The following is a 26,863-nucleotide window of genomic DNA, read 5'->3' on the forward strand; positions in this document are numbered from 1 at the left end:
ATGTGGATAGCCACATGAACGACAAGATGGATTCTGGCGTAGCAATCATTGGAAGGATTTGATAAACCATTTCGGGTCTTAATTGATTGTTCACGCATACAGTGGCTTTCAGACCACATCCATTATTTTCGTCTCTCCCCCTCCTCTTTTCCGAACATAGATGGACTCGTCCATCTGAATAACTGCAAAATCGCTCTCCGTGGTGCTAACGTTAAAAAAAACCCTACTTTTTTCAAATTTTCTTGCTGTGGTTATCACACTTGGTGATGATTGCTTGTGTTGCAGTCGAAACGTCGTGAGAATTTTATCGTTTTATATTTTTATTATTTTATTGTTTCTCTTCTACGTGACTTTACCGAAAGAACCAAGAATATGAATCCCTGCAGTCACGAAAGCTTTAAATCAAAGAGAAAAGTGCTGACATAGGTCTGCTACCTAAAGAATTAAAGATCAAGAGATTGTGTTTTATTTTCCCTTCTGAAACGTATAATGAATCTGCTTTTTATTTATTTTTACCAGACTGCCAAGAATCGCTGACTCTGCAGCCAGATGTAGATATTGTGTTGGGAGCAATGTAAGCACTCTACGATCCCCCCCCCCCCCCCAAAAAAAAAAAATCGGATTTATTTATTTTGTTGTCTAATGCGGTTACTTCGCTGGCGGCCGATCACCCAAAAGGGCCCTGCTCGTTTTAATTGGCTCTCCGAGACCCGCAGCTCTGCAAGTGAAATGACAGCTAAGCGGACGAGCAGCTTGTCGATTGGAATATGATAATAAGGATGATGATGATGACAGTGCACCGGTTCGCAATTCAACCACCGGAACCCCTTGGGACCGCGCAGACCCGCCTCAAATCAACCGCACGCAGCAATTAAAAATCAGCCGTCGCCGCCGACGCAACGAGACGGGATTAGCGCGTCTCGCTGGTGTCTCGCACACACACAAACACAACCCGCGCAAACGCACACAGAGAGCGAGAGACTTGCGACTTTTAAACAACTTTTATTGCCGCCAGCAGCAACAGCACTGGAGGCGATTCCGAAATGAAATACACAAAGTCACCAGCAACACAAATAATCGCTATAAATCCACGCGCTGTGGTGGTGGTCATCGCGCACGCCACGGTGACGAGCGAGCTCCTCAGAAGGTGAACCGGAAAAGCCCTCTGTACCAGCGTGGACGGCACCCTCATGTTCACCTTCTGAGAGCGAGAGAGAGAGCGAGCGAGCGAGTCTGGGGCTATGCGGTGACGGCTTCGTCGAGCAGAACAGAGTGAACAAAAAACAAAATCGTAATGGGCTCAATGATGAAGAATTAGGATGGCTAGACAGGCTTTTAAACATATTTTTTTTTTGCCCAGACAATGAACACTGGTCTCGTGTAACGCAGAGCTCTGTTGCATGAGGAGTTTTACCAAAAAGTTTAGTTTGGTATAGAAATATGTTTTGTATCATTGTGAAATGGACATGGCAGTTTCGTAACATATTTTGTGTGAGTATTCAGGATCACGTCCTGTGTTTGTATAGGTGGGAGCGCATTGAAAATTATGATCTGGTTTTTCAAGAATTAACGGAGAATCTGTACTTATGCAGTCACAAATTGTTATCGAAAGAAAACACGTAGCAGCTAATTTTAGATGTTTAGATTTCAGCTGTGACACAGTGTCTCATGTCAAGGTGTTAAATAGCTCAAATGAAAACACAAAGTATCCTGCAAAGGGTGCTTAACAGTGCTAAACTCCAATGGTGTCCTAACCCATTCGTGGAAATTCCACATTCCTATAACAGGAACCAGTTTCACCTTATTATATTTTCTGGTCAGATATTTTGTTTAACAACGCATTTAAATGTATTCCTCTCTATAACCTTTTGCTGTTATGGTGTTGACCGTTATGATGCTTAATCCTGCAATTTCATTTGTTACATTCGAAGGAGGTCTCCAAATGGGCTTTTGCTTGCACCATTAAAACAAAACAATCAATAACACTGCCTTGAAAGGAACAATGTACAGGAGGCGATGATTCAGGTAATGGCCCTGTTTATGCACCACTGCCAATGCAGTATTATTGATGAATTGGCTCTACGATAACAAAACTGCATTGCATTGTGTAGCCTACCCAGTGGACAAGGAATGGTTGTGTCTCTCCAAGTGGTACCACAGCTTCTAACCCAACGCCTATAATTATTTACAAACACTGGTATTGTACAAGAGGGATAGGCGCAGAAAGATCAATGTGGACGTTCTAGAACAGATTAGATCTGACAGAAGCCCAATTAAAAAATGCAGAAAAGGCAAAAGACGTGGAACGCTCGATAGAATAAGTCGTGAACGGAAGGATGTTGGGAAATAGTCCAATATGCAGGCAGTGAAAGATGCCGCTTGACGACTTGAAGGATTGGGGGCGTATGGTGAAATGAAGACGCTCAAGACTGGACTAGACGGAGGGAGTTTGAGCCAAAGACAAACGTGCAGTTAGCCAGATGACTAAAGCAAGAGAGAGAGAGAAATGATCATGAAGCCATCCGTGCATTTTCCCCATATTAAATAACAATAATAATTTTCAGCCTTTTTCTCGATCGACTGCTGCACGAGGCTGTACACCAAACGCCTGTTGGCCAGGGGAGGTTTTTTGACCACACTTCACCGCACAGATCGATGCGGATCGGTGAAGCTCTGATTCGGGACATCGCTCGCCGCCGATGTTAAACGCGGCAGGGAAACATAAATCGGGGATTGCCGGAGGTCCACAGCGCCTGGGCGAGTCGTAACAACGACGCCCGCCGATGCTCCACCTCGCACGTTACATCACAGATGCTAATCACGCGCAATGGGGGCGGCTGCAAGGGCATTCGCCGTGTCTACTTGGGCGCAGACGGGCGAGAGAGGCAGCTGGTTTCCGGTGCCACGCGGGAGTTGTGGATGCTGTCAATCTCGGCAAGAAGCTCCCCCAAACCCATCCACTGCCCCGGTTTGGAGAGGCAATGGAAGCGGTGGGGCTTTGGCAGACCCTGGTTTGAGCAGCCTCTCACTTGGATGTTCAAATTGACCCTAGGTGTGTTCCAAGGCCGTAGCCCTGGAGTCAACAGTGGGGGGGACCAAATCTTCCAGGGGTCTGGGATCCCCCGCGGAAAATATCTAAATTTGAAAACGAATTTCCTGCCTAAAATATAGAAAAATTCACTAACACATGGGATACACTTTTCATTATTTTTTTACAATAATGTCTAATAGTGTATTGTATTAAATTTCTGTTTTTTAATCTTTTACCTTTTCTTATTTCATTGTATGTAATGGCAGAGAATAGGGATTCATAAAGTATAACCATAACCACAATCATATCAACAGAAATCTATGCATTGTTATATGAAGACAAGTCCAGATATTGTGGCCAAGGTTTAAAAAAATGTTATTTTTATTTACATAGCATCGCAAATATCATTTTTTTAATATTTTATATCAATATATTGGGGGGGGGGACATTTTCAGCATATTTTTAATAAAATATATATTATAATTACGGCCTTGGTGTGTTCCCTGAGCACAGGAACGTTCGGCTATTACGGGCACAAATGTTCCCGTGTGTATCTGTTTATCCGCAAATGGTGTGCTGTTGCTTTTCACCGCAGCCGCTCTCGTTTTTATAATAATCGCGGTTGGCGAATCAATGCGATTAAAGGTTTCGTATTACGGAGCAAGTATACGGTTTGTGGGAAATATAAAACCATTGCACTCATGTGAGATTTAATACAAATACTGGAAAGCAAGTTTGTTCTACGTTCGGATATAAAGAATACCTGAAGATGCAATCCCTTGTTAAGTTTTATCGTAATTTATGTTTTAGCATTTCAATTATCTCAATATGAATGCTATTCGTACATATATGTTTAGACCGCGGACATTTCTTCATCACGACGCATTCAGTCCATGACGTTCCTAAACTTTATTTCCTTGACGAATTTCACCGCCCCAATTAATATTCACTCACCGAGCCAATTCGCCGGTGTTATTGCGGCGTTCAGAAGAAGACCATTGTGCTTATAATGAATTGACCAGCGTGCAATGCGGTCTCAGGGTTCAGCTGCATGAATGGCACCCACTCTCTCCCTGCAGTGCTCATTATCGCGCATCAGTCTGGCAGAATAAGGGCACATTCTTTTTAATGATCATTTAAAGTTCTACACTTTAAATTCTGCGAATCTACGGTATTGCTAACTTTAAGTTAATGCTACCCCGCCTTGTATGCTGAACTTCTGCCGCGCTATACGTGCGCGAGGGCCCCAAACTAAACGCAAAAAGTAGTTCTAGAGGAATTAGTTTTAAATTTTGATTTAGAAGTGCAATTGCTCAGTGGCGTCCTTATATGGGAAGGAAGAGCGTTCCAGACGGCCGCAGAAGTGCTACTGAAAGCACGTGATGCAGTGTACGATTTGACAGCGAAAAGGCAAAGTCCATTTTAACATCAGGCTGCGCTGCGGTTATAGCTGTTTTGTAACAGATGCGTTTTTTTGCTGTGGAATAATGAGCAGCCAGCCCGCTCGGATGTACACAAAGACGAAGATCCCCCGTATAGAGAGCACCTATGAAGGCCGGAACCACATACGAGAAGGTGGGTGGCCAGCACCACGCCCAACCGCCTTTGTCTCCCCAGTGGCGATGTTTACACACCGCACCAGGTACTCATTTCAGGCTGATTCGACCTAGTATATTGTGGTCCTTTCATCCTTGGGTCACCATCAATATAAATTCAAATAAATGAGACCGACTGACAGCCAGTAGTGATACAGAGCGTCATCAGCACAGCCGAGGCACTAATGCCCCCATGCATTAAAGTCTGCCTCTGGAAACCATATTTGTGGAGTCCTCGCTTCCACACTATGGGACCTGTGAGCTTTGCAAATGCCACCGACAATAAAGCCTGCGAATGTTGAGGGAACCCCACCAGAACAGAATTACAGTGTAGGCTCGGAAAACCCTAAGTTTCAAACAAAATCTTGCTTTGAAGCTTTCGGTAGAGTCACGTACTGTAGGCACGAAATACAATAAATCACGACGTTTCGATCGCAACACAAGCGACCGTGGAACAGATACAGCAGGAGACAAAAGCCATGTATAGAGCACACCGCCTGTGTATCATGCAAAATACAATCAGCGGCTCCTGAAGGAGCACACCCTGGGCCCTCTTGTCTGAGGTCACCATCGAAATAAATTTGGGCAATCGTGACCGACTTGACGGGCAGCAGCTCAAACGCCAGCCGCGTGGAATGAAGCAGGCGCAACAAGTCGAGTGGAAACCCACCCGTGTTGGGACGGAGATAGAGAATCCGTTGTTTACAACCAAAAGGAAACTGAATCCGCACTGATTCCACGGTGGGAAATTTCATATGCAGAGCACTTATTCATCCTCGTGGACTTCATAATATATACTGCGGCCGTATATTGCGTACACTGCTTACATTTGCACATATGATAACGGCATTTGTGCAGGCTGTATATCGCTGTTTATTTATTGGGTCGCCCTCGTGGGCGAGGATGTTAAGGGCTGCGCTGCGCCGAGAGATGTCTTTGCATACGGATCGCATTGCATTGGAAATTCAGAGCAACCGGTCGAGTGCACAACCACAGCAGTTCCAACAATTCCGTCGACTCTGCCTCCCCAACGTTCGTACAGCAAGCCTCAACATCGGGTGCTGTGCGTGGAGCTATGTGCGCGCGCAATCCCCCTAGACACGATGTAATTATCAATTCATAATTTGCAACAACTAGTCAATCCACTGCTGGATGGAGGCCCCTCATCCGGCAGTGGAATGTGGGGTTAAGGGGTGGGGTCCGACTGGTTCAGTTCTGGCTCTCACGACAGCCCTGGCCAGCAATCGAACTCGGTTTGCCGATTGTAAAGCGTCATCATCGTTATCATCCGCCATGGTCATTCTACTGCTGGACGAAGGCCTCCCCCCAAAGCTGTCGCCACCTTTCACTTCATCCTGCGATGCAGTAATCCACCAGGACCTGCACAGGAGCGAATTCCATCGCTCCATCTCCGTGGTGGACATGCCCACAGATACACTCCATCCCTTGTCTGCCACTCCGTTGTTATCCTTGACCACCGGTCATCATCCCTTCGAGCGACGTGTCTTGCCCAAGCTACTGGGCGCCATGGTGGCGAAATGTTAACTACCTCACCTGGTATTCAGGAGGTCGTGGGTTCAATCCCGATCCTCACGCCTGCTGTATATGTGGAGTTTGCGTGTCTCTCTCTCCGTGGTCGCATGGAATTTTATCCAGTGCCTCCGGTTTTCCCCTCCACATTTAGAATCAACAGTATTTGGCCGCTATCCATTTCCGCATGACTAGCCACTTCGTTGAGCATTCATTTGTGGGAAGGTCGCTTCTGAAAAATAGCTATATAACTCAGTGGGCCTCCCCTGGTAAAATACAATAGCAACAGTACTCACTTTTCTTAGCAGTAAGATCCAGCCGTGTCCATCAAGTGCTCGTTGAGCTGCATTGGCTTCCGGTTGCCGAACGAATACATTTTGAGGTCGCACTCATTACACACAGAAGCGCTTGCCACAAATGAACCACGCTACGTTTCTGATCTTCGTCAAGGAGCCTAAACTGTCACGCGAACTCCGGTCACCCTCGCAGCGGCTTTTGGCGAACCGTCAAACAAAGGCGGTCGCCGCATCGCGCGTGGCTTTCATATGCGCTTCTGCTGCCATCTGGAACACCCTTCCTTACGATATTTGGAAGCCACTGGAGTTATGCACTTTTAAATCTGGATTGAAAACGCATTTCTTGAGCACTACTTTTTGTGTTTAGTTTGTTGTCCTTCCCCAGCACCGTTTCACTTTCTTACGGTGGAAAAAAAGTTAAACATACATTAAATGATGTATTTGACTTGCGCATGTCCACTACCATTGAGGGAAGATGTGCCCCATGGGGATGCCTCCATGGGAATGGCGACACATCCACTGCCCTGACAGAAAACGCAATGAGCATTACATTGAGGACCACGAGGTAGGTGGATGAGTGACCTTCAGCAAACATGAACGTGTGTTTTTTTTGGGGGGGAAGAGAAGACGTAAGATAACTGTTTGCTAATACACTACAAGAAGCACTCAGCCTATGTGCATTATGCATACAACCATCAGCAGTTCCTGTAGCACTGCATTGTGGTCCTCTTGTCTTCGGTGAACATAAAAAAATAAATGAGAAAATGTGCCGACTGACAGGCATCAGTGACAGACTGTAGATCAGTTTCAGCACGAGTATGTTATAGTTTCAGCATGAGTACGTTATAGTCCCAAACGCTCACTTCCACGAAGTTTCCCTGTGAGTAAATTTCACCCAACATTGCGTATCTGTATATTTCATCATCATTGCTACTGGCAAAGGAGGTATCATGATGAAAATGCTTACCCCGAGCTCTCAATACTCTGATGGTGCGTTGTCTTTGAGTTGTGCACCTTTTGGCGTTATCTGGTACAACACCATGTGAGACTGGGCTCTAACGAAATCTGTCTCTGGTGTGGACCAATCAATTTCAAGGACAATGCCACATACATTATCAGAGTGCTGTTTTTTTGTTTGCATTTTGACTTCAAGTATTGTGGTTAATGCAAACATGATCCCTTTTAAAAAGGTGTCAGTTTTATTTGCCAGATAAAAGGGTAAAAACTTATTCTCATATCTGTATATTTCTATTTATTTTTGTTTATTTTGTTTACCTCTTAAGTTTCGTTATTTGGTGGTGTACGACTGTCAACCTGACCTTTTTGTTTGAAAGCTGCCAGTGTGGAGACAGGTGTACATACAGTTCGTATGTAAACATAATCCAAGTGGCAGTCCTGGTAGTCGCGGTTGCTCGAGTGGCGGTTCGAGTCATGTTCTAAAAACGTCTCCGTGTGGGGGTCGCAGTGGTCGCGATAGAATATCATCGGTTATCCCAGTTGTGAGTCCCAGATGTGAACCCTGATACCACAGGGCTGGCATTGACCAGAATTACCAAATAGGCACAGGACATATGTTGCAATGGCAAATTCTACTTAGGCCGCCTAGGGCAAATTGGCCTTCTTGACTAAACACCACGCTTGGACTCCCTGCAGCCCAGCCTCCGTACCGATTCCGCGATTCTACCGATGTCCCTTAGCAAATCGAATTCGATCCTAGTTTCAATCCTTACTGCCGAGACTGGGAAGTCACGCTCGGATCTCACTTCATGAGAAATGCTCAGCTCCACTTCCCCGTGTCGTCACCCTCCCTCGCTGTCTCGCGGTGCAATACTCCACCTTCTCGCTCCTGTACGTGAATCAACCTCCATCGCCGCAGCTCTGCCGGTGGTGGTCCTCTCGGGCGTGCTCCCCTCGTTTGGCCGACAATCCGCCACCAGTTTCGTCTCGTGATCTCATTGCTCTTCCTTCGTATGGCTGTTGATGTTGATGCAAAGCAGCAACTACAATGTCACATTCGGGTGGTCAAGCCAGATAACCGCGTCAGCATTAGCGGAGTCGATCACTGTGATTGTCTCCTTGTTATATTCGGATTGTGCATTGCGACGTTACACGTTGTACGGTCTGTTCTGAATGACCGCAATCGCACACTGGAGAGAGTCTTTAACTTGATATATGTTGTGCATCGGGTATCTGCATCTGCCATGGCTTTGTGCAGTGGATGCGATTTAGGGTGGACCGTGAGCTTCGTGGAAGATCAAACCCAGGGGATCTTGTGCGTTGGGTCTTTCACGAGGTGTCGTTTTTTTTTGCGAGTTCTGTTGAACTCCATTCAGCTCTCCAGGCTTCATCGGGGGTTTAATTCGCATTGTTTGAGGTTGAGCACATGGGGGTCCAAGAGGGCTTGCGCGACTTCAAGCAAAGAAGAGTGATGTCGATGTGTCCTGCCCAGTCAATATCTCTAATTTATGTTGTTGACACACGTGTTCCCATTTCTGTCTCGTCAGTTTAGTTCGCAGCAAGTAACTATAACTATCCATGCCTCTTTAGTGTACTTCTCAGGTTTTTGTTCCACTGCCTTTATCACTGTCCATGTCTCTGGTCCACATACCACAGCAGGCAATATCACCTACTGACGCCGTTCCTCTGCGGGTGCGTTGGTATGCTGCTTTTCATTATTACATTCAATTTGTAGATTTGTACCGTTACTGAATGTACTTAAATACTGAAGTGTAAAAAAAAAAACATACTCTAGATGGGGCACATACTTAGACGAATGCGATTCATTTATTAATTAAATACTAAGACATAAAAAAACAATATAAACACAAGGCACCACGAAGAGTGCCATCGAGACTCACCGAAGAAGACGGGAAACGTGACGGAGGAAGACACGGGACTGCGTACGCACGAGACCGACAGAATCGTACGCGATCGCAAGAGACGCGCGTCGACGCAGTTCTTCCGAGTTACTCTGGAAACCGCGCAAATATTCCTCCGAAATAAATTTGAACTTACCTTTACCAACTACCATCGCAAGAACTTTCAGATACATTTTTCGGACAATTGTTGGTGAGTGGGTGGGGGGGGGAGAATTACCCTTAATGTCTCCATTTTCAAACTTGTGAAACTAACCACTAATTATATTTTTGGTGTCCTCTGGTCTAACACCGTTAGAGACGAGGCATCAAAGAAAGCTGTCTCTGGTGTCGACTAATCAGTTTCAAAGACAATGCATATATTATATTATTGGTTCTTTCGGTAAAGTCACGTAGAAGGGAAACAATAAAATAATAAAAATATAAAACAATACAATTCTCACGACGTTTCGACTGCAACACAAGCAATCATCATCAGGTGTGAAAACCACAGCAAGAAAATTTGAAAAAAGTGGCGGTTTTTTTTTTACGTTAGTACCACGGAGAGCGATTTGGCAGTCATTCAGATGGACGAGTCCATCTATGTTCGGAAAAGAGGAGGGGGGAGACGAAAATAATGCATGCGGTCTGAAAACCACTGTAAGCGTGAACAATCAATTAAGACCCGAAATGGTTTATCAAATCCTTATAATGATTGCTAAGCCAGAATCCATCTTCTCGGTTGAAATTGTCTCTGTGTTTGTATATGTGGATAGCATCATGAACGAATCTCTCATGGCAGCCAGATGGCTTGTAAAGAACCTCTGTGTTGGTATCTACAATCACGGGTATTCCCCTGTCCCCAGACGACCTGCTTGTTAGTTTTGATGTAGTTTCCTTATTCACAGGATCCAGGTCCGATTCAACACATTACATAAAATCCGTGATCTGGTTCAGTCTGTAAAAGATGTGATTCCGGACATACAGTACCTTGGCGTCTACACACTAAGTTGACTCTGTGGTAGTAGTTACATTGGAGAAACCAAACGACATGTCTCGGACCGCATTCGTGAACACAAAGCAGACCTAAAACACGGTAGGACCAACACCTCGGCCGTGGCAGATCACTGTTATAATTCAGTAGGCTGACATGACATGAACTTCTCCAAGACAGAGGTTATTTGCAAGTCATCTGGCTACCATGAGAGATTCGTTCGTGAGGCTATCCACATACACAAACACAGAGACAATTTCAAACGAGAAGATGGATTCTGGCTTAGCAATCATTGGAAGGATTTGATAAACCAGTTCGGGTCTTAATTGATTGTTCACACTTACAGTGGCTTTCAGACCGCATCCATTATTTTCGTCTCCCCCCTCCTCTTTTCTGAACATAGATGGACTCGTCCATCTGAATAACTGCCAAATCGCTCTCCGTGGTGCTAACGTTAAAAATAACCGCCACTTTTATCAAATTCTCTTGCTGTGGTTTTCACACCTGATGATGATTGCTTGTGTTGCAGTCGAAACGTCGTGAGAATTTTATTGTTTTATATTTTTATTATTTTATTGTTTCTCGTCTACGTGACTTTACCGAAAGAACCAAGAATATGAATCCCTGCAGTCACGAAAGCTTTAAATCAAAATGCATATATTGTCAGAGTATGTTTTTGTTTGCATTCTGTCCACAAGTATTGCGGTTAATGCAGACATGATTCCTTATAAAAGGTTTCAGTTTGGTGTTTAAACATCTTAACACAGCTGTTTTGTTGCCAGAAAAAAGGGGAAACCCTCTTCGGATATTTGTGTTGTTTATAAACGATCAAACGGATACCTCAGCGGAGAGCGTCTTTTGGTAACGGCTCTCTGAATAATAACGAGAGGTGTCTGTACGTTGTGCGCAAAACACCCACAACCAAGCGGGCAATGAGCAACCTCCCTCCTTCCGCCCCCCCCAAATATTAAACATTTAGAGCTGAGTTTGCAGCCAAAAAATGCCATTGCATCGGTGACAAAAAAAATAAAGGAAGCCAAACATTTTTTGTTAAATTTCTTACAGAAGTTTTAAGATTCAATTAGGTTAACGGGCATACTGGGTGCCGTTTTAACATGCCGAACAGCTCAGTGAAATACAGAAAACATTTTTCCTCCCATTGCAGTACCTTCATATTTTTGAAAAGGCTCCGCACATAAGCTTTAATTATCCAAGTAGTGTGGGATTCTTCTTCTGGAAAGACGCTTAATACGCGTGTGTTCATCTGGTGAGTCACCGACATGCTCCGGCTCGGACATTATTGAACTCCATCCTCTGTGCCGGGCATCCGCACCTCGGATGAGCACGGTTGGCTACGTACGGTGCGAAAGAAGTTCAACGTACGTACGTCCTGTGCCCAGCCACCCAGTTCAACTGCATCCGAGCCAGGGAGTTGTCGGTGACCACCGACGATAACGAGACGTTAGCACGAGTACTTAAGTCTCATATTCTTGGTTCTTTCGGTAAAGTCACGTAGAAGGGAAACAATAAAATAATACAAATATAAAACAAATTCTCACGACGTTTCGACTGCAACACAAGCAATCATCATCACACCTGATGATGATTGCTTGTGTGACTTTACCGAAAGAACCAAGAATATGAATCCCTGCAGTCACAAAAGCTTTAAATCAAAATTTACTTAAGTCTCGTTATTGTCCGTGCAGGCACGTACATCCCTTGGTGTACCGCGGTGACCATCGCCCATTTGTCTGAGTGCGAGTGGCCGTCGCACTGCCCACTCAGACAATCTGCCCGCTCGCGTCACCCGAAGGCTGCGCGAGGATTTGCCGTCCTTGTCCACAGTAACAAACAGCAACAAACAGCAACAGCCGCCACCATTGGCGGGGACGCCACCACGGCGCTTGTGCCAGGCCAGGTGCACTCCGACGCCACGTGCAGTGTCGAAGGCTCGCTCGCAGGTCATGGGATGGACCACGTGAACAGCCCTTGTTGTCAATTCGCTGCTGGATGACGGCCTTCCCACGTTGTGCAGGTCATATGAGTGTTATTTGCCCATACTTCACCACACTGATCATCGCTTATTTCTGCTTGGGCTTTTTTCAATGAGAACTACACAGCCATTCCAGGCTATGCCAGGTGTATTGTTTCCAACTTAATAAAGGGAGGAGATGTTCAATACGCCAGAGCATTTATGGGGACGTGACACCTCAGTAGTTTTAAATGGGCTGGCAGTCAAGCACGAATAGCCTTCTACATTACCAGCACAGCTGTCGACCACATTTGAACCATATTCACCACAACAAACCAATCTATATTCGTTTAGAGTTAAGCAACAAATATTCATCACGTTTAACCTACGCACGCGTGCACGGTTCCGTACACCCTCCCCTCGCTCCCCGCCGAGCGAGCCAACTGCGTTCCGCATTTGCGTGCACACTTAACGCGACTCCGGCTCATCGCGCTTGGGCAGCTATTTTATTTATAAGGCAAGGCGTGTACGTGTTTTCTTTTATTGATATCGTTAAATTTTACACAACAGGCGTAATGCCGGTTTGAAGGCATCAAAGTAACCGGGCGGGCGGGCGGGGGGGGGGGGGGAGGAACTGGTATCTCTACCACACTCGTCACAGGAGCTCCGTTTCACGCACTGGGTTGGGTTGGGAGTCCGAGCGGCCATGGCAGTCGTCCTCCGTGCCGCAGTTCGTGTCAGAGTCTCGGCCGACCTTCGAACGCGGCTCAACATTCCCGAGGTCTCCTTCCGCCTGGAAATCGTGGAGGGCCTTGTCGCCCGCTTCGGCTCGCCTTGGGCACGAGCCGTCGCCGCTGCCGCCACCGTGACCTTTGGGCACGCGGGTCAGCAGCATGGTTTTGAAGCACGGGAAGCCGACACTCTCCACCTTCTGGTACATCTTGACGTCCCCCGGCAGCAGCTCGCCCTCCTTGAATCGGCCGAAGACGACGACGAAGATGCCGAACATGGTGAAGGCCAGCAGGCTGGGCAGGAAGGCGAGGCATTTGGTGGAGAGACCGGTGTCCACGAACTTGCTGAACATGAACAGGTCACCCTGGGTATATGTGCGGTTGGTGTCCGGGTTGACGTGCGCGGTGCGCCACTCCCAGGTGAAGGTGCTCGCGTTGAAGGCTCTGAAGTGGCTCACGTTGGTCACCGTGTAGATGTTGAGGCTCGGGGAGAGGTACTGGCCGTATTCGTAGGGTTTGTAGAAGATCTGATTCTTCCACATGTTCAGGTCCAAGATGAGCACCAGTATGATGATGCCGTAGTTAAACCATTTGCCTGATATCACGAGAAAAGTCGTGTGAGATTGTTTTTTTTTACGTGCGGTTTACATTCAGAATGATTCAGTTGAAATGCACTGCATACAAACTCGTGTGTAAAGCATTGTGGGTAAAAGTTTATCAAATCAGAACTACGTTCTGCGTATTCGCACGTAAATAAAAAAGTGTTTATGTCCATCGGCCTATTGGCTTTCCAGACCAATATTATCCAGTAGCATTTGTTTAAGCAAGCAAAATTTATATATGTTCGTCCTGCGGAGACCCATCAGCAGGATCAGGCTTATTAAATAAATGGTACTGGGTTCCCAGATGTTATTGGTATGTACACTCCATCTAATCGTTAGGACCCTGTTCAATGCAAAAAATAATCTATATTGTATGCATTATGTGATACTGTGGGGCATTATGGATAAACACACTTCTTAATCATATCACCAAGATAGAAAATGCATTTTGTTAAAATAAAAAAATAAAAATTCTGGGAACAATTGCAATAAAATCTGCTGAAATCAAGTGTGCTCTCCAGTTCATTAACATTGGCTCCCATCTTGATTTGAAGCTTTCGTGACTGCAGGAATCCATACTCTTTGGTCCTTTCGGTAAAGTCACGTAGATAGAAAATAAAATAAATCACGACGTTTCGATCGCAACACAAGCGAATGGTCCTCAGGCAGAAAAAATATAATCCAGCAGTGGTGGTTCAGCAGTTCCACCACTGGATTATCGTTGAACCTACTCTCTCGCTGGTTCAGCAGTTCTACTGCTGGATTATATTTTTTCCGCCTGAGGACGACCGCTTGTGTTGCGATCGAAATGTCGTGATTTATTTTATTTTATACCTACGTGACTTTACCGAAAGAAACCAAAGTGTATTTTTTTATTTAAAGCTTTCGTGACTGCAGTAATTCATATTCTTAGTTTTTTCGGTAAAGTCACGTTGAAGAGAAACAACAAAATAACAAAATATATATATACAAAATATATATATTTTGTATATATATATTTTGCTGCCCATGAGCACACAGTTACCCGTGATGTGGATGTGGTAAACCTCTCTGAAGATGCATCTTGGCAGCTGTAGCTGAATGTGGGAGGTGTGGAGGCCAGGCAGTTTCACGTCCATTGCTCCAATGAAATGAGGGAACTCCCAATCCTAAAAGGGGGAGGGGGGGGGATGGGGGCATATATAGTGAACACCAACACTGCGTAAGGATGTGCATATTTTATATGTTTAATTTCACACATTGCAATTACTCGTATATTTACAAGCAATCAGCCAAATTTCCCAGAATGCTCCTGACCTCGTCAGATCTGGGAGGATACGCGGGGATGAGCATGGATACTGTTTGGATGGGCTACTGCGATGCATAATAAGTAGTGCAGGCAACGGAGGCCAGTGCAGCAATCTCCATTTTGATATTGAACATCTATGCCCCCGAAGACTATGATACTTGCCTTCCCTACCCTGCACTGACTAGTGTGGTAAAGTATGGTTAAATACACCCCCACCCACGACCCGCACAGCAACGGAAGGCCCGCATCCAGCAGTGGGCTGTACATATACAAATGAACAACTAACAATGTGCCGGGCAGGTGGTGATTGAGCACTGTGCAGGCATTGGTTGGTGGATTAGAATAATGCTGTGAAACTCCCTTCCCGTGGGCATCGTGGGCCCCACCCTGGCTTACCAGGAGGACGCAGTACAGCAAGCAAGGACTCCACGTGTTCCGTATGTATGGGATAGAGCGTTCCCCCCCCCCTCACACACTCGTGGGTTTTTCTCCATGTGCTTTGGATTCCTCCCACGTGTAAACGTTCACGAGTTGTCCGACCAACAATTTCCTTATAGAGGGTGGCAGATCTTGGGCCATTGTTGGTGCCGGCTCATTGCACGGCTGCCTTCTCACGTAGCTTTGGTTCCTCGTACCTCTAAGCAATTCCCTCTCTCTATGAGAGTGAGCAATTATTGTGTGGTGCGTTATAAGTCGAAGAAAAAATACACTGTTGGATGAAAGATTCTTTATGTCACTGTCCTGTGCACATGCAGAGCACTAGTATTGCAGTTCATCTCACAGTGTGTCAAATTACAATCAGTCTAACAATGCCAATTATTTATCCAGGATAGGCTCAATGATTCCCAAGACTAGTTTGAAGGGGCAGTCCCACATTGGAATGTTTGGCCAGATCCATGAATGAGCGCTTGGAGGAAACTTACATATATGAGGAGCTAACATTCAGCATTAATATATCCTGGCTAATTCACATGCCCAAGCTTTCAAAACCTGGTACATCCAGGCAGTATCATATCGAAGTACAAACCAGGCTCAAACCTGCTTGACTTCTGAGATGCAATAACATGCGGTGTGTTCTAGGGGATTTGGCTGGAGGCACGCTTAGCTGACTTCATCACTCAATATCCTCCTTGTGTATTCAAATTTTAGGATATAATTACCTTAATCGGATTTCTCCAGGATGCATAAAGGCACTAAATAAATAAAAAACTAGCAATATTGAAATTTGATTAAATGTGATTGAATCGCATTAGTCTATTTGAAATTAATCAAATAAATAAGCATTATAGCTCAACAACAACCATTTTTTTTATCATAATGGCCTACAGACCGGGTTTATTAAAATGGTAAACAGTGGCTTCAGATTGCATTTAGTAGCTGTGAAAAATCTGAATTAACCTCAAGGGTTTTTTACCTGGTTAAATAAAGGTGAAATAAATATTTTTCTTTAAAGCTATTTATGGCCTCCTGTCGATCCAACGCTGGACGAGGGCCTCCCCCACGCTGTGCGGGTCGTGGGGATTATTTGACCATCACCTTCAGCAGCATAGGGGTCAAAATAGGTTCATGTCACTCACTACCGATTTTAGCCATGGCCCGGAAATCCAACTCGGGTTTCCAGGTTCATAGTGGAGAGCGCTAACCACTGCCACACTGCTCTACCCCCCACCCCCTCGCACAAAACTATAAAATTGGGGAATATAAAAAAAACCACGAGTGGATAACAAGCAAAGTAAATTTGTTCAACTAAGTATTAATATGAATTATAATGGCCTTACACAGATGAACTTTAACAGCAAGTTTAAATAAACAGTGGAAATAGAAAATGACATTTTAAATGGTGCTAAAAGTCAAATCGACTCGTCTTGAATTTTTTCTTTTAAATGCAGCTTTCCTGCTGATCTGCAGCAAGCAATCAGATCTCAAACCAAGCATGGGAAATGACTGATTGGCTCTTGCTCCGTGACATTTTAATATACGAGTGTGAGATGCACTCCCCTCAGCATGAACTGATGCACAAAGGTCTCTGAGATGTCAACGACTATTGAGCACTCGAAGGTGCATAAGTGACTGTAATGGATTTTAAATATCAATCTGGAGCTAGCCACGATGGCAGTCACTGTTAAGGCTGATCATGCAGGCTTAGCATGTGCACTGAATTGTTGTGACGTGTGTCATTTTTTTTGCTGGTGGGGGAGAATTTCGAATTGGGGAAAAGCAACCGTAGCGGTCCCTTAACTTCACAAAAAAAAAAAACCTCAACACGTTTGTCAGTGTTTGTTGTTCTTCGTGTTATTTTTGTTAGTTTTTTTTAAATCTGTGCTTGTGCACAACTGCCAATGCAGTATCACCAACTAATTCGTTTGCTTTACAAAGCACTGTAGATAATCTTTTGGGGGGGGGGTGGGGTTTGGTTCAAGTAAGTGCCATGTATTTTAATATTTTATTTTAGATAGTTCATAATGTTGGATAACAAGTACAGGGCCTTCGTTAAACACGTGTCTAACTTGCAACAAACAGGACGTAAATTTCGATTTAAAGCTTTCGTGACCGGCCTCAAACAGAGAGAGGACGTAAATTTGTTGACGCAATTAATATTTGTTGGAGTGAATGCATTTTCGATGCGCGTGAAAGATTTCATCCCACGGCGGTCGGCGATAACGAAGAAGTAGACGATAAAAATAGTGCATTCTTGAGAAAAAAATTTGTAATGTTGGAAAGCTCTGAGATGCTCGAATCATTTGAATACGAACAGGGCAATTTTTTTTAAAATAAAAAAAGTTGAGTCATTAAACGTGACACTTTTTTTTTATGGAACACCAAATACCATGCAATAAATAGGCAAAAGATAAAGGAGCAGCCCTGTAATTGCTACATCATGCAACATCCGGCAGGCAGAAGGGCCTCAACCAGAGGGAGTGCGGGAGAGGTCCACTCGACGGTATTTTGGGCTACTTTTCCACACTGGCCAGATCTATGGAGAGCGGTGGCAGTACCCTTTAACGCACCAAACGCGACGTGCCAGTCGACTAACCGTGATGTTACCCGCTCATACACCGTGCACACAGAGGCAGGGAAAAACTGCCCCATTGTCTCAACTGCCACACACGGGGGAGCGGGCGGCGGCGAGGGGGGGTCAAACTGGCGACCTCTGGATTGCAAGTCCGTTGCGCTAAAACACTGCCGCCACCAAAGTGCCCGCGGTGTTCGTTCAAAACATCACAAGAGGTTTAAACGTTACGGTATTTAAGTTACGGACGACTGAACTGAATAGCACACGGGGTATCAGTGTGCGTGGCACCTGCATGACGATGAGCAGATCGAAGACGAGGATGAAGGAGGCGAGGAAGGCACGCGACACCTCGTTGCTCGGGAGGAAGCCATGGTTGATGGCGTCCCAGCTGATCCAGTCGGTGCACACAACGAGCACCACGAGCGAGGTCAGGCTCAGCCACACCACCCTGCACCACAGCGAAGCACAGCGCAGCACACATCAACGCAGCACGCCCCACGATACAGCACACCACACTGCACCACAGCACAGCACACATCAACGCAACACCGCCACAATACAGCACACCATACTACAACACGGCACACCACACTGCACCACAGCACACCCACTACATTACACAACGCAGCGCACCCACTATATAGCACATCACACAATGCACACACCCACCAACACAGCACCCCACACAATACATCCACCAACACAGCAGACCTGACACCACTGAACACACGAAAAAGAGACAGCCCACACACCGCTCTAGAAAGAATCACACCCATCAACAGCATACAGACTCCAACAGCACAATATCCAGCGATCTACCCATCCATATTACCGTGGCATCCATCCACGCAGCACAGCCAGCATTAACCCTGCGTGTTAATTAAGCGAATGCACGAGTGAATCGACTCTTAACATTGAGAGCACATGAAAAACGTGGAGGGCAGTGCCGTGAGCCTGTTCAATAAACAACTCGTGTGGTTCCCACCCACAGCAAGAAGCCCCCCAACAAATTGCCGGGGTTTGAAAAAAGATTTTTTATGGTTCTGTGTTTGTGCTCCACAAATATATGAGGTTGTGGTTGAAATAAAGAAAAAAATGTATAATGATTTTTTTTTTACTTTTGTCCGCACTAAAAGCAAAGTTGTGGGGAGCACTCGGCCAAGTGAGGCTCGCAAGATGTTTGTGTGCGTGCCCTGGGAATGTTAACGCGCTTTGGTCCTCCAATCACTCCGATGTTACTATTTTTTTTTTACTTACCAGGTAAGACAACACTGAGCTGCTATATAGCTCTTTTTCAGAAAATAATAGCCCAACCAAGTTTAGCATCATGTTGAACATAGGTTGTCATGGGCGATCAGCTGGACGAAAATCCAGGTCCTCAATGGTGCTGGCCTTTGCATTATGGGCGACATCTAACAGGCAAAATAGTTCAGAAAAATAAAACCCCACAATGGACAACAGGCGCGTACACATCTACGAACACAGCTGCACCTTGATCACGATTTAAAAAAGCATGCAGTTGCAACACCACACCAAAAAGAGAATTGAAAAAAAAACAAATAAACAAAGCATGGGAGGCAGTTTAGGTTGCAAACATAACTGAGGTGCAGCCACTCTCTCCATCCACTACTGGCAGAAGGGACCTCGAATAAACGAAGCTCAAGAGGGCCCATTCTTCCATGCTGGCCGGAGATTTCTTTGAAGAGGTGGGTGTTGCCCACACTTTTCCCCACCATACACGAACCCTGCCTAGCGACTAACTGCGGCTGTCGCTCATTTGTTACTGCTCGTTGGACAGAGGCGGTGGCGATTTCAAGACACCTGCACCCCGCCGGAAGACGGAATCGAGTACGCGTCATCCATCTGGCATTGCAAGCCCAGTGGCGCGAACCGTTACAACCGCGGCAGCGCGGCGGTGAAAATAATATCCACATCCGCCCAAAAAAAGAAAGAAACAAACAACAATAAGGCCATAAGCGAGCCCATTGGCTGCGTGGGACAGCTGAGCCCGACACATCAGCACCGACGGATTGTCGCTTCGGGGCGCGGAGCCGTACGCGCTCGGCTGCCCGCGCGGTGTGGTGCGGAGTGGACGATGTGCCCAGAGCACGAATCCCTGGGAACGCGTTGGTGCGCTGTCAGCTCGCGTCCCCCCCCACCACCACCACTGCAAGGTGGTGGGGGGGGGGGGAGACGCAGGTAGGGGGGGGGGGGTCCTTTACCTCCGCTCTTCTCCCATAGCACGTGTGTTGCGGCGATCTGTTCTAAAACTCAGCCGTACGTGTTTGTGTTGAACTTCTTTCGCACCGTACGTAGCCAACCGTGATAATCGGAGGTGCGGGGCGGGGGAGAGGAACAAACTGAACACGAAAAGCGGTTCTCGATTAATGAGTTTGTCAATTTAGATGATTTAACAGTGCACAGCTCCAGCGGATTCCTCGTATTGGATGGAAGAGCGTCACAGACGGCGGTAGAAGGGCATCTGAAAGCATCTTTACAAGGACGGTTACCGCCTCAGATGAGACCCGGAAGGTAGAAACCGGTCCAGAGTTTTGCTCGCTTAAACAAATGTTTCCAGATATGTTTGGTCTGGAAGAGAAAAAGGCGGATGACTAATGCAAGTTTCATTTGTATGTCAACGGAGGTCTGTTTACGCAAGTTATTGTTAGACAACTGCATTTTATTATACATCCTAAAAAAAAAACATCATTACTGCGTAAGTTAAGGAATATCTCGAAGTTTCGGCCAAATGGACTTATTTTCCATCTTGTGTAATACCTAGTATAATCACCCAGTCTGTCCTTAACGCTCGTGACGTCACTGCACATCGACCAGCCCCCTCTCATTAATAATCATGAACAGGTTACGTCCTTCACATGGACCCCCCTCCCATTAATAATCATGAGTAGATGACGTCACTCCACATCTAACAGCCCCCCTCATTTACAATCATTATAAGGTGACGTCCTCCGAATGGACACCCCCCCCCATCATAATAATTAGCGGGTGACGTCACTGCACATGGGGGGGGGGGGGCGAGGCGCCTCCTCCCCCCCTCCTTGGCGTCAACTCACAACCCTCACTACAAAGGCAGAACCCTCACGTCATCACGTGATCTCCGTAACGCTGTTGAGACATAGAAGTAAAAAGGACGTCATGATGAACAAGGGATTATAAACTTTAAATTAAATAGGTCTGCGTCACCGCGCCCTTACAAACTGCACACGAATTTATGCAATGAATATCACGTCGCGATCTGCTTTTCGCTTGCAAGTCTCAGATTTACTGCAATGCACCCGTCCTTGGACGGGCAAAAGGCGAGTTATTATTAACTAGGCTAGTTAGCTGACATTGACGTGGCTGATGAAGCAGTCATGTTATCTACATGTTCCCAATCAGATGTAGACACAGACACAATTTCAACCGAGAGGATGGTTATAAACTCAGCAACCATTGCAAAGATGTCATCAACCACTTTGGGTCATGACATTTGTGTTTTCTTGTCAACCTCCACCGTCAGCAGTGTGAGTATGTGGAGCGAGATGCAATGATTGCCTGGCGGCCCTTTGATTGGTGTAGACCCACTGCGTTGGCGTTGCTTTCTCCCACATTAACATTAGCTGCCCCGCCCATTCTGATGACACACTTGGGCTACATTAACATTAGCTGCCCCGCCCATGCTGCTGACACACTTGGGCTACATTAACATAAGCTGCCCCGCCCATGCTGCTGACACACTTGGGCTACGCCCATCTCTAAACCTTTATAAACAGTTTGCCTTTAGAGGCTAACCCCCCTTTTCCTGATGACGACCGCTTGTGTTGCAATCGAAACGTCGTGGTTTTTGTTTTTATTGATCATTTGTATTCGTATATTTAAATTACTGAAAGAACCAAGAATAAGTCTACATTATAGACTGCCAGTACGCTCACTCAGTTTAATAACCATTGCTACAGTCTGCATCATAGACTTCCAATACGCTCACCAGCTTAAAAACCAGGCTACAGTCTACATTATAGACTGCCAGTACACTCATCGAGACTAAGAGCCAGGCTACAGTCTACATTATAGACTGCCAGTACACTCACTCCGATTAAGAACCAGGCTACAGTCTACATGTGTTTTTGTTTTTTATTATTTTTTATTCACTTTATTTTTTTATTTTTCTATCTATGTGACTTTACCGAAAGAAACAAACTATGAATCCGAATATTAACTTTTCGGAATACATTATTGATCTGACAATACCATTTAACCCAACTTCGCCTACCACAACACTCTAAATTCCTGAAGACCAACCAGTTACAATGCCGAGCGCTTCCTTTTCTGCTGCGTAGAATCTTCGCTCTCACGCTTGAAAAGCATGACGAGTTTCACTCCACGCACTGGGAGCTTCTTCTGGAAGCTCGTGGTACAACCTGAAAACACATTCTAAAGAAAACCCTTCAAAGTGACTTGTTATGGGCCGTTATGGATAATGAGACAATCCGTGCTCCAGAGATATGAATGGAAGTATCTCAAAAATGTTTTGATCATTATTGCCCATATTCATCACAACCGTACATAATGAGAGTTTAGACTACTCTACATTGCTTTTTGATTGAGGTTTAAAGAGTGCTCTCTTGTGCAGATGGAGTGCTTTTGACAATAATATGAGCACGGTTGGCTACATATGGTGCGGAAAACGTTCAACACACGTACATACAATTCAGCAGCATGAGTTTATTAGGCCTGACAGCTGGTGAGACACTAAACGTCAAATCGAGTCTTGACTGTGCTTGTTTAAACAAATGCTGCTCGTTAATATTGATCTAGAAGCCAATATCAAAGCTGATGAACTAAAGCCGATGTTATTTTAAGCGGAGAAATGGTGGTGTATTTATAGTAAATTGTGGACTTTTACCCATGCTGCTGCACAGACTACAGGACTAAAAGTCAGGCCAATTATTCCAAAAATGATCACGCAAATTAAAACTCACTGAGGATTTTAGTTTTATATATATATTAATTAATTCAATAATTTATTCATAACCAGTTGAGAGCCTAAATTTTGATTTAAAGCTTTCGTGACTGCAGTAATTCATATATATTGTTTTATATATATTTTATTATTTTATTGTTTCCCTTCAACGTGACTTTACCGAAAGAGCTAAGAATATCAGTTGAGAGCCTGTTGAGATTTAAATAATTTATTTAAAAGCAAAACCTGAGTCGGAAATATTAACATATATACTTGCGAGAAGTCAACAAAAAACTGATTATCTCAGGATATTAAACATTTATACCTGTTAATTCACATTTCAATAAACGAACTCGCAATGCCTGTGTGCTTGTAAGATGATGACACAGAGATGATTCATCGTTATATCATAATCCGCTCCGGCAGGTTGCTTCCTTAACAGAAAAGCAAACGTGCATTTTATTTAATCGCGCAAGTATCTCTGCACTGTTACATTCAATGACGGAGCCAGGATTTTCAGGTAGGGGGGGCAACAACCCCTCCAGCAATGAAAAATGATAGGAGTTGTTAGTAAGTAAGGACTTGTCCCTTGATTTTTATTCGACGCGTGTGCGGCGATGGCACAGCCATCGATCGAGAGTCGAATTCGAACCGCGTTGTGTGATCGGCATCGCGCTCGCTGAAGGTGTTGATGCCTTCAGGGAAGTCGTGTGCTGTATACGCAACTGCACACAATTCTGAGTCACTTAGAACTGCTTTGCCGTTACTTATTGACAATTATGGACTCAGACTATTATCCTATCATCTCATAGAGTCCATGGCACGTAATAATATGCTACACAGTGGCAGTGGGGGTCGCAAAATGAAGATTTATTACTAATAAACCCTAATGATCCGATCGAAATTAGGGATTTTTGATCGGATCATTGGGGGGCACGTGCCACCCCACACCCCCCACTGGTTCCGCCAGTGGCTACATTTGGCCCGGTGGGCAGTGCCCTTCTATTAGGTTCGTGGGCTTCACTGCGAGGGGCTTTAAGACGCAACGCACAGTTCAAATTTGCGGCCCGCACGTCTAACAAGAGACACGGTGCGGATAGGTCGCGTGAGATTTTTTTTGTGCCGTGCTAAGGTCACGCCTCTCCAATAAAAGTTAAATGAATGTTCAGCATTTTACCACACAGGGTATTTGCGCTGCATGCGTCCGACGAGGACTATCTGCACAAAACCAGGTGAAATCTTGACCTAAAGCTTTCGTGACTGCAGGAATTCATATTCTTTTAGTCTTTCGGTAAAGATAGGTTCAAAGAAAAATTACAAAAAACTACGACGTTTCGATCGCTTGTGTTGCGATTGAAATTTCGTAGATTTTTGTTATTTTCTTTGAACCTATCTACGTGACCAGATGATTTTTTTTTATTTACCTCCACAATGTGGAAAATTCAGTGACTCCCAGTGGGGGCAGAGCCGCGCTTTTTCTCATTAGAAGAAGAAAAAAAACAGTTTTACTTGCCCTGCACTGCATGGTTGTATTGGCTCAGGCTCAGTCATCTCATTGTTTTCATCCGCCGCTGGTACGCACGTACACGCTTTCATTGCATCGGTCGCGCCGGTGTGTTCCCAACCCTCTCCCACCATCGCTGTCTTCCTTCCGATAGATCTCGCAGCTCTCGCAGAGTTGGAAACTGACATCTGAGATGCGCCTCTAGCAGTGTCCCACAATGTGGGCTTCACGTCTTCCCCGTGGTCACCAAACTCTGGGTCGGTGGCAGTAACAACAGCAACACCCGCCATTCGCCATTAAGCGGTGGTGACGTCACCATGACGCCTGTGCCAGGCCAGGTGCACTTTGAGGCCACGTGAAATGTCGAAAGGCTCGCTGACAGGAGGTCAGGGGACAGGCCCAGGTGCCATGGGCTGACTGACTGAGATGAAAGGCAGAGATGCACCAGCCGTGCCACCCACTCTGCCATATTTCTGCACTTTAGCCTCCCGGAGCTCCGCTCGTTGTTGTGTGCAGTAACCTGCTCCCCGCCATCCTGCACGTTGTGTAGACCACTCAGCACCCGTGTCCCACTAAATATTCACTTGCTGCCGATGCTGGGAAACCCAAAGATATTTGTTTTTTAAACGGTATTGCCTCTAGTGGCTGCAAGGGTAGATTCAACACATTGCATATTCCAGTTAAAAAAATATGGATTCTAACAAATGCAATTCTATGAATATATAGTGACGTTAAGAGTCAACATTAATCAATGAATCAACCATTGCTCCACCCCTAATATACAATATGCAAACTTTCTTAAGGCATGAGCTGGTATGTGCATACGCAATGTGCATATATACCACGTGCCATGAAGAAAAATGCAATTGCCCCAAAACGCCACCTATTATGAATTGTTTCTATTCAGGTGGTGTTGTTAACTAAATAAAGCTACAATGACCCATTAAGCTTAACTTGCCTGTATATTTCTCCTCGTGGCCGCGTTGATTTTTTTCTGGTTCCTCCGGGTTTTCCCCTTCACATTTAGAATCAACGTGTGTTCAGAGAATTTGGCTGCTTTAAATTTCCAAGTGGTAAGGCGCTTCGTTGAGCGGCAATTTGTGGTAAGGTTGCTTCCGAAAAAAAATATATATAGCTCAGTGGGCCTGACCTGGTAAAATAAAATAAATAGCTTAGTTTTAAAGCCCATGCATTTGTAAATGAATCATGCAGCACGCTATTACCCATACATCGGGTTCAATAACGGTAGGCGGTGGAAATTCAATTGGAAGGTGGTTAAAAAGGTGCGACGCTGTGAACCCATTTGGAAAGACAGGGACACCCCTCTTATCCGGGTTCACGTTATCCCTGTGCTACATTCTTCCTATTATCCGAACCATGTCACAGATAAGAAGGGCGAGCCAAAAGCGGTGGAAAATTCACCCTACGGCGAGATCCATTTGTAGATACCCCACTGATTTCTAATGACCCATCTTCTCAAGAACTGATTGGATATTGTGAAAGCGATGGTTCCATTATCTTGCACTGGAGAGCTGTCATTGATTTAATATGCGCATTGAGTTTCGAGGAAGACGAGCAGAGGCTTTGAAATAAAACGTTATTTTCTCTAGAATTTCTCGCTCTCGTTTTAGCAAGGGACGTCTGTAAATGGATCGGCCCCGTATTTGTTCAAGCCGATGTGTAGATATGAGGAAGTGACCAAAAATTGTCATAAATCAATCCCCTTAGCTAAACCTTGCTGTAGTGTAATGGTGAGCACAATGCACCTGCAGTCCAGAGGTCACCTGCTGTTTGATCTCCCTCATCCTAGCCTCTGTCCACACAGCACCACAACAAACAGGCACAACAGTTACATCGGTCATATTTCCTGATGAAGGCCGAAACATCAAGACATTCCTTTCATCTTAGTGACAACACAAGACTACGTGTGTGTGTGTATACATATATACAACAACAAAAAAATCCTGCTATTATTTTCAATATTCCTGTTATATTCAATCGGAGTAATCTGAAGCCGTGTATCATTTTACCAAACCCCCCATATAACCATCTGGACACAAACCCGTGTACACCGTATAACGCGTAATGGCATCGTACACGCTGTGCGTGTGTGTTAACAACAGCCCATGGGCAAATTGATGACGTGCAAGTGAACACCTTTGTGCTTGTGCATGAGGGCCAAAGGTGACCCTGAGTCAGGGCCAGTTGTTGTCATCAAACAGGGCCCCCGTAAGAATTCATTGCAACGCTGTCCAACGCGATTCTCTTTACACGGCGTTTTTACTGCAACGCCTTCTATAAATACATTGGCTGCGGGTGAGGGGTCATGCTTTAAAGGCGTCCAACATTGACCGCATTCAAACCAGCGGAACTCGCATCGTAAAGCATGCGCGGCACTTCCTGGTCACTCCACTGCTGGATGAGGGCCTCCCTCGACCATGTGGACCAATGGGGGGGGGGGTTGTTTCATCATACTTAGACCATGCTGGTCA

General features: G+C 45.4%; 1 protein-coding gene across 3 annotated transcripts in view; it reads right to left on the reverse strand.

Moving 5' to 3' along the window:
• Positions 1-997: 997 nt before the first annotated feature.
• Positions 998-26,863, reverse strand: part of TMEM117 (transmembrane protein 117) — a 75,355-nt gene continuing 49,489 nt past the window's right edge. For 2 of the 3 annotated variants that reach the window (XM_032960039.2, XM_032960040.2), the window contains exons 7-9: positions 18,196-18,355; positions 14,631-14,754; positions 9,218-13,599 (exon numbers count right to left, since the gene is read on the reverse strand). In XM_032960039.2, coding sequence (XP_032815930.2) covers positions 12,929-13,599; positions 14,631-14,754; positions 18,196-18,355 — 955 coding nt within the window. In that variant the 3' untranslated portion in view covers positions 9,218-12,928. Of the gene's footprint in view, positions 1,202-9,217; positions 13,600-14,630; positions 14,755-18,195; positions 18,356-26,863 lie in introns of those variants that run through there. The other variant, XM_032960041.2, reaches the window with a different exon arrangement.

Source organism: Petromyzon marinus, chromosome 24 (genome assembly GCF_048934315.1).
Source record: "Petromyzon marinus isolate PM22_M1 ecotype Great Lakes invasive population chromosome 24, UKy_Petmar_22M1.pri1.0, whole genome shotgun sequence".
Lineage (NCBI taxonomy): Eukaryota > Metazoa > Chordata > Hyperoartia > Petromyzontiformes > Petromyzontidae > Petromyzon > Petromyzon marinus.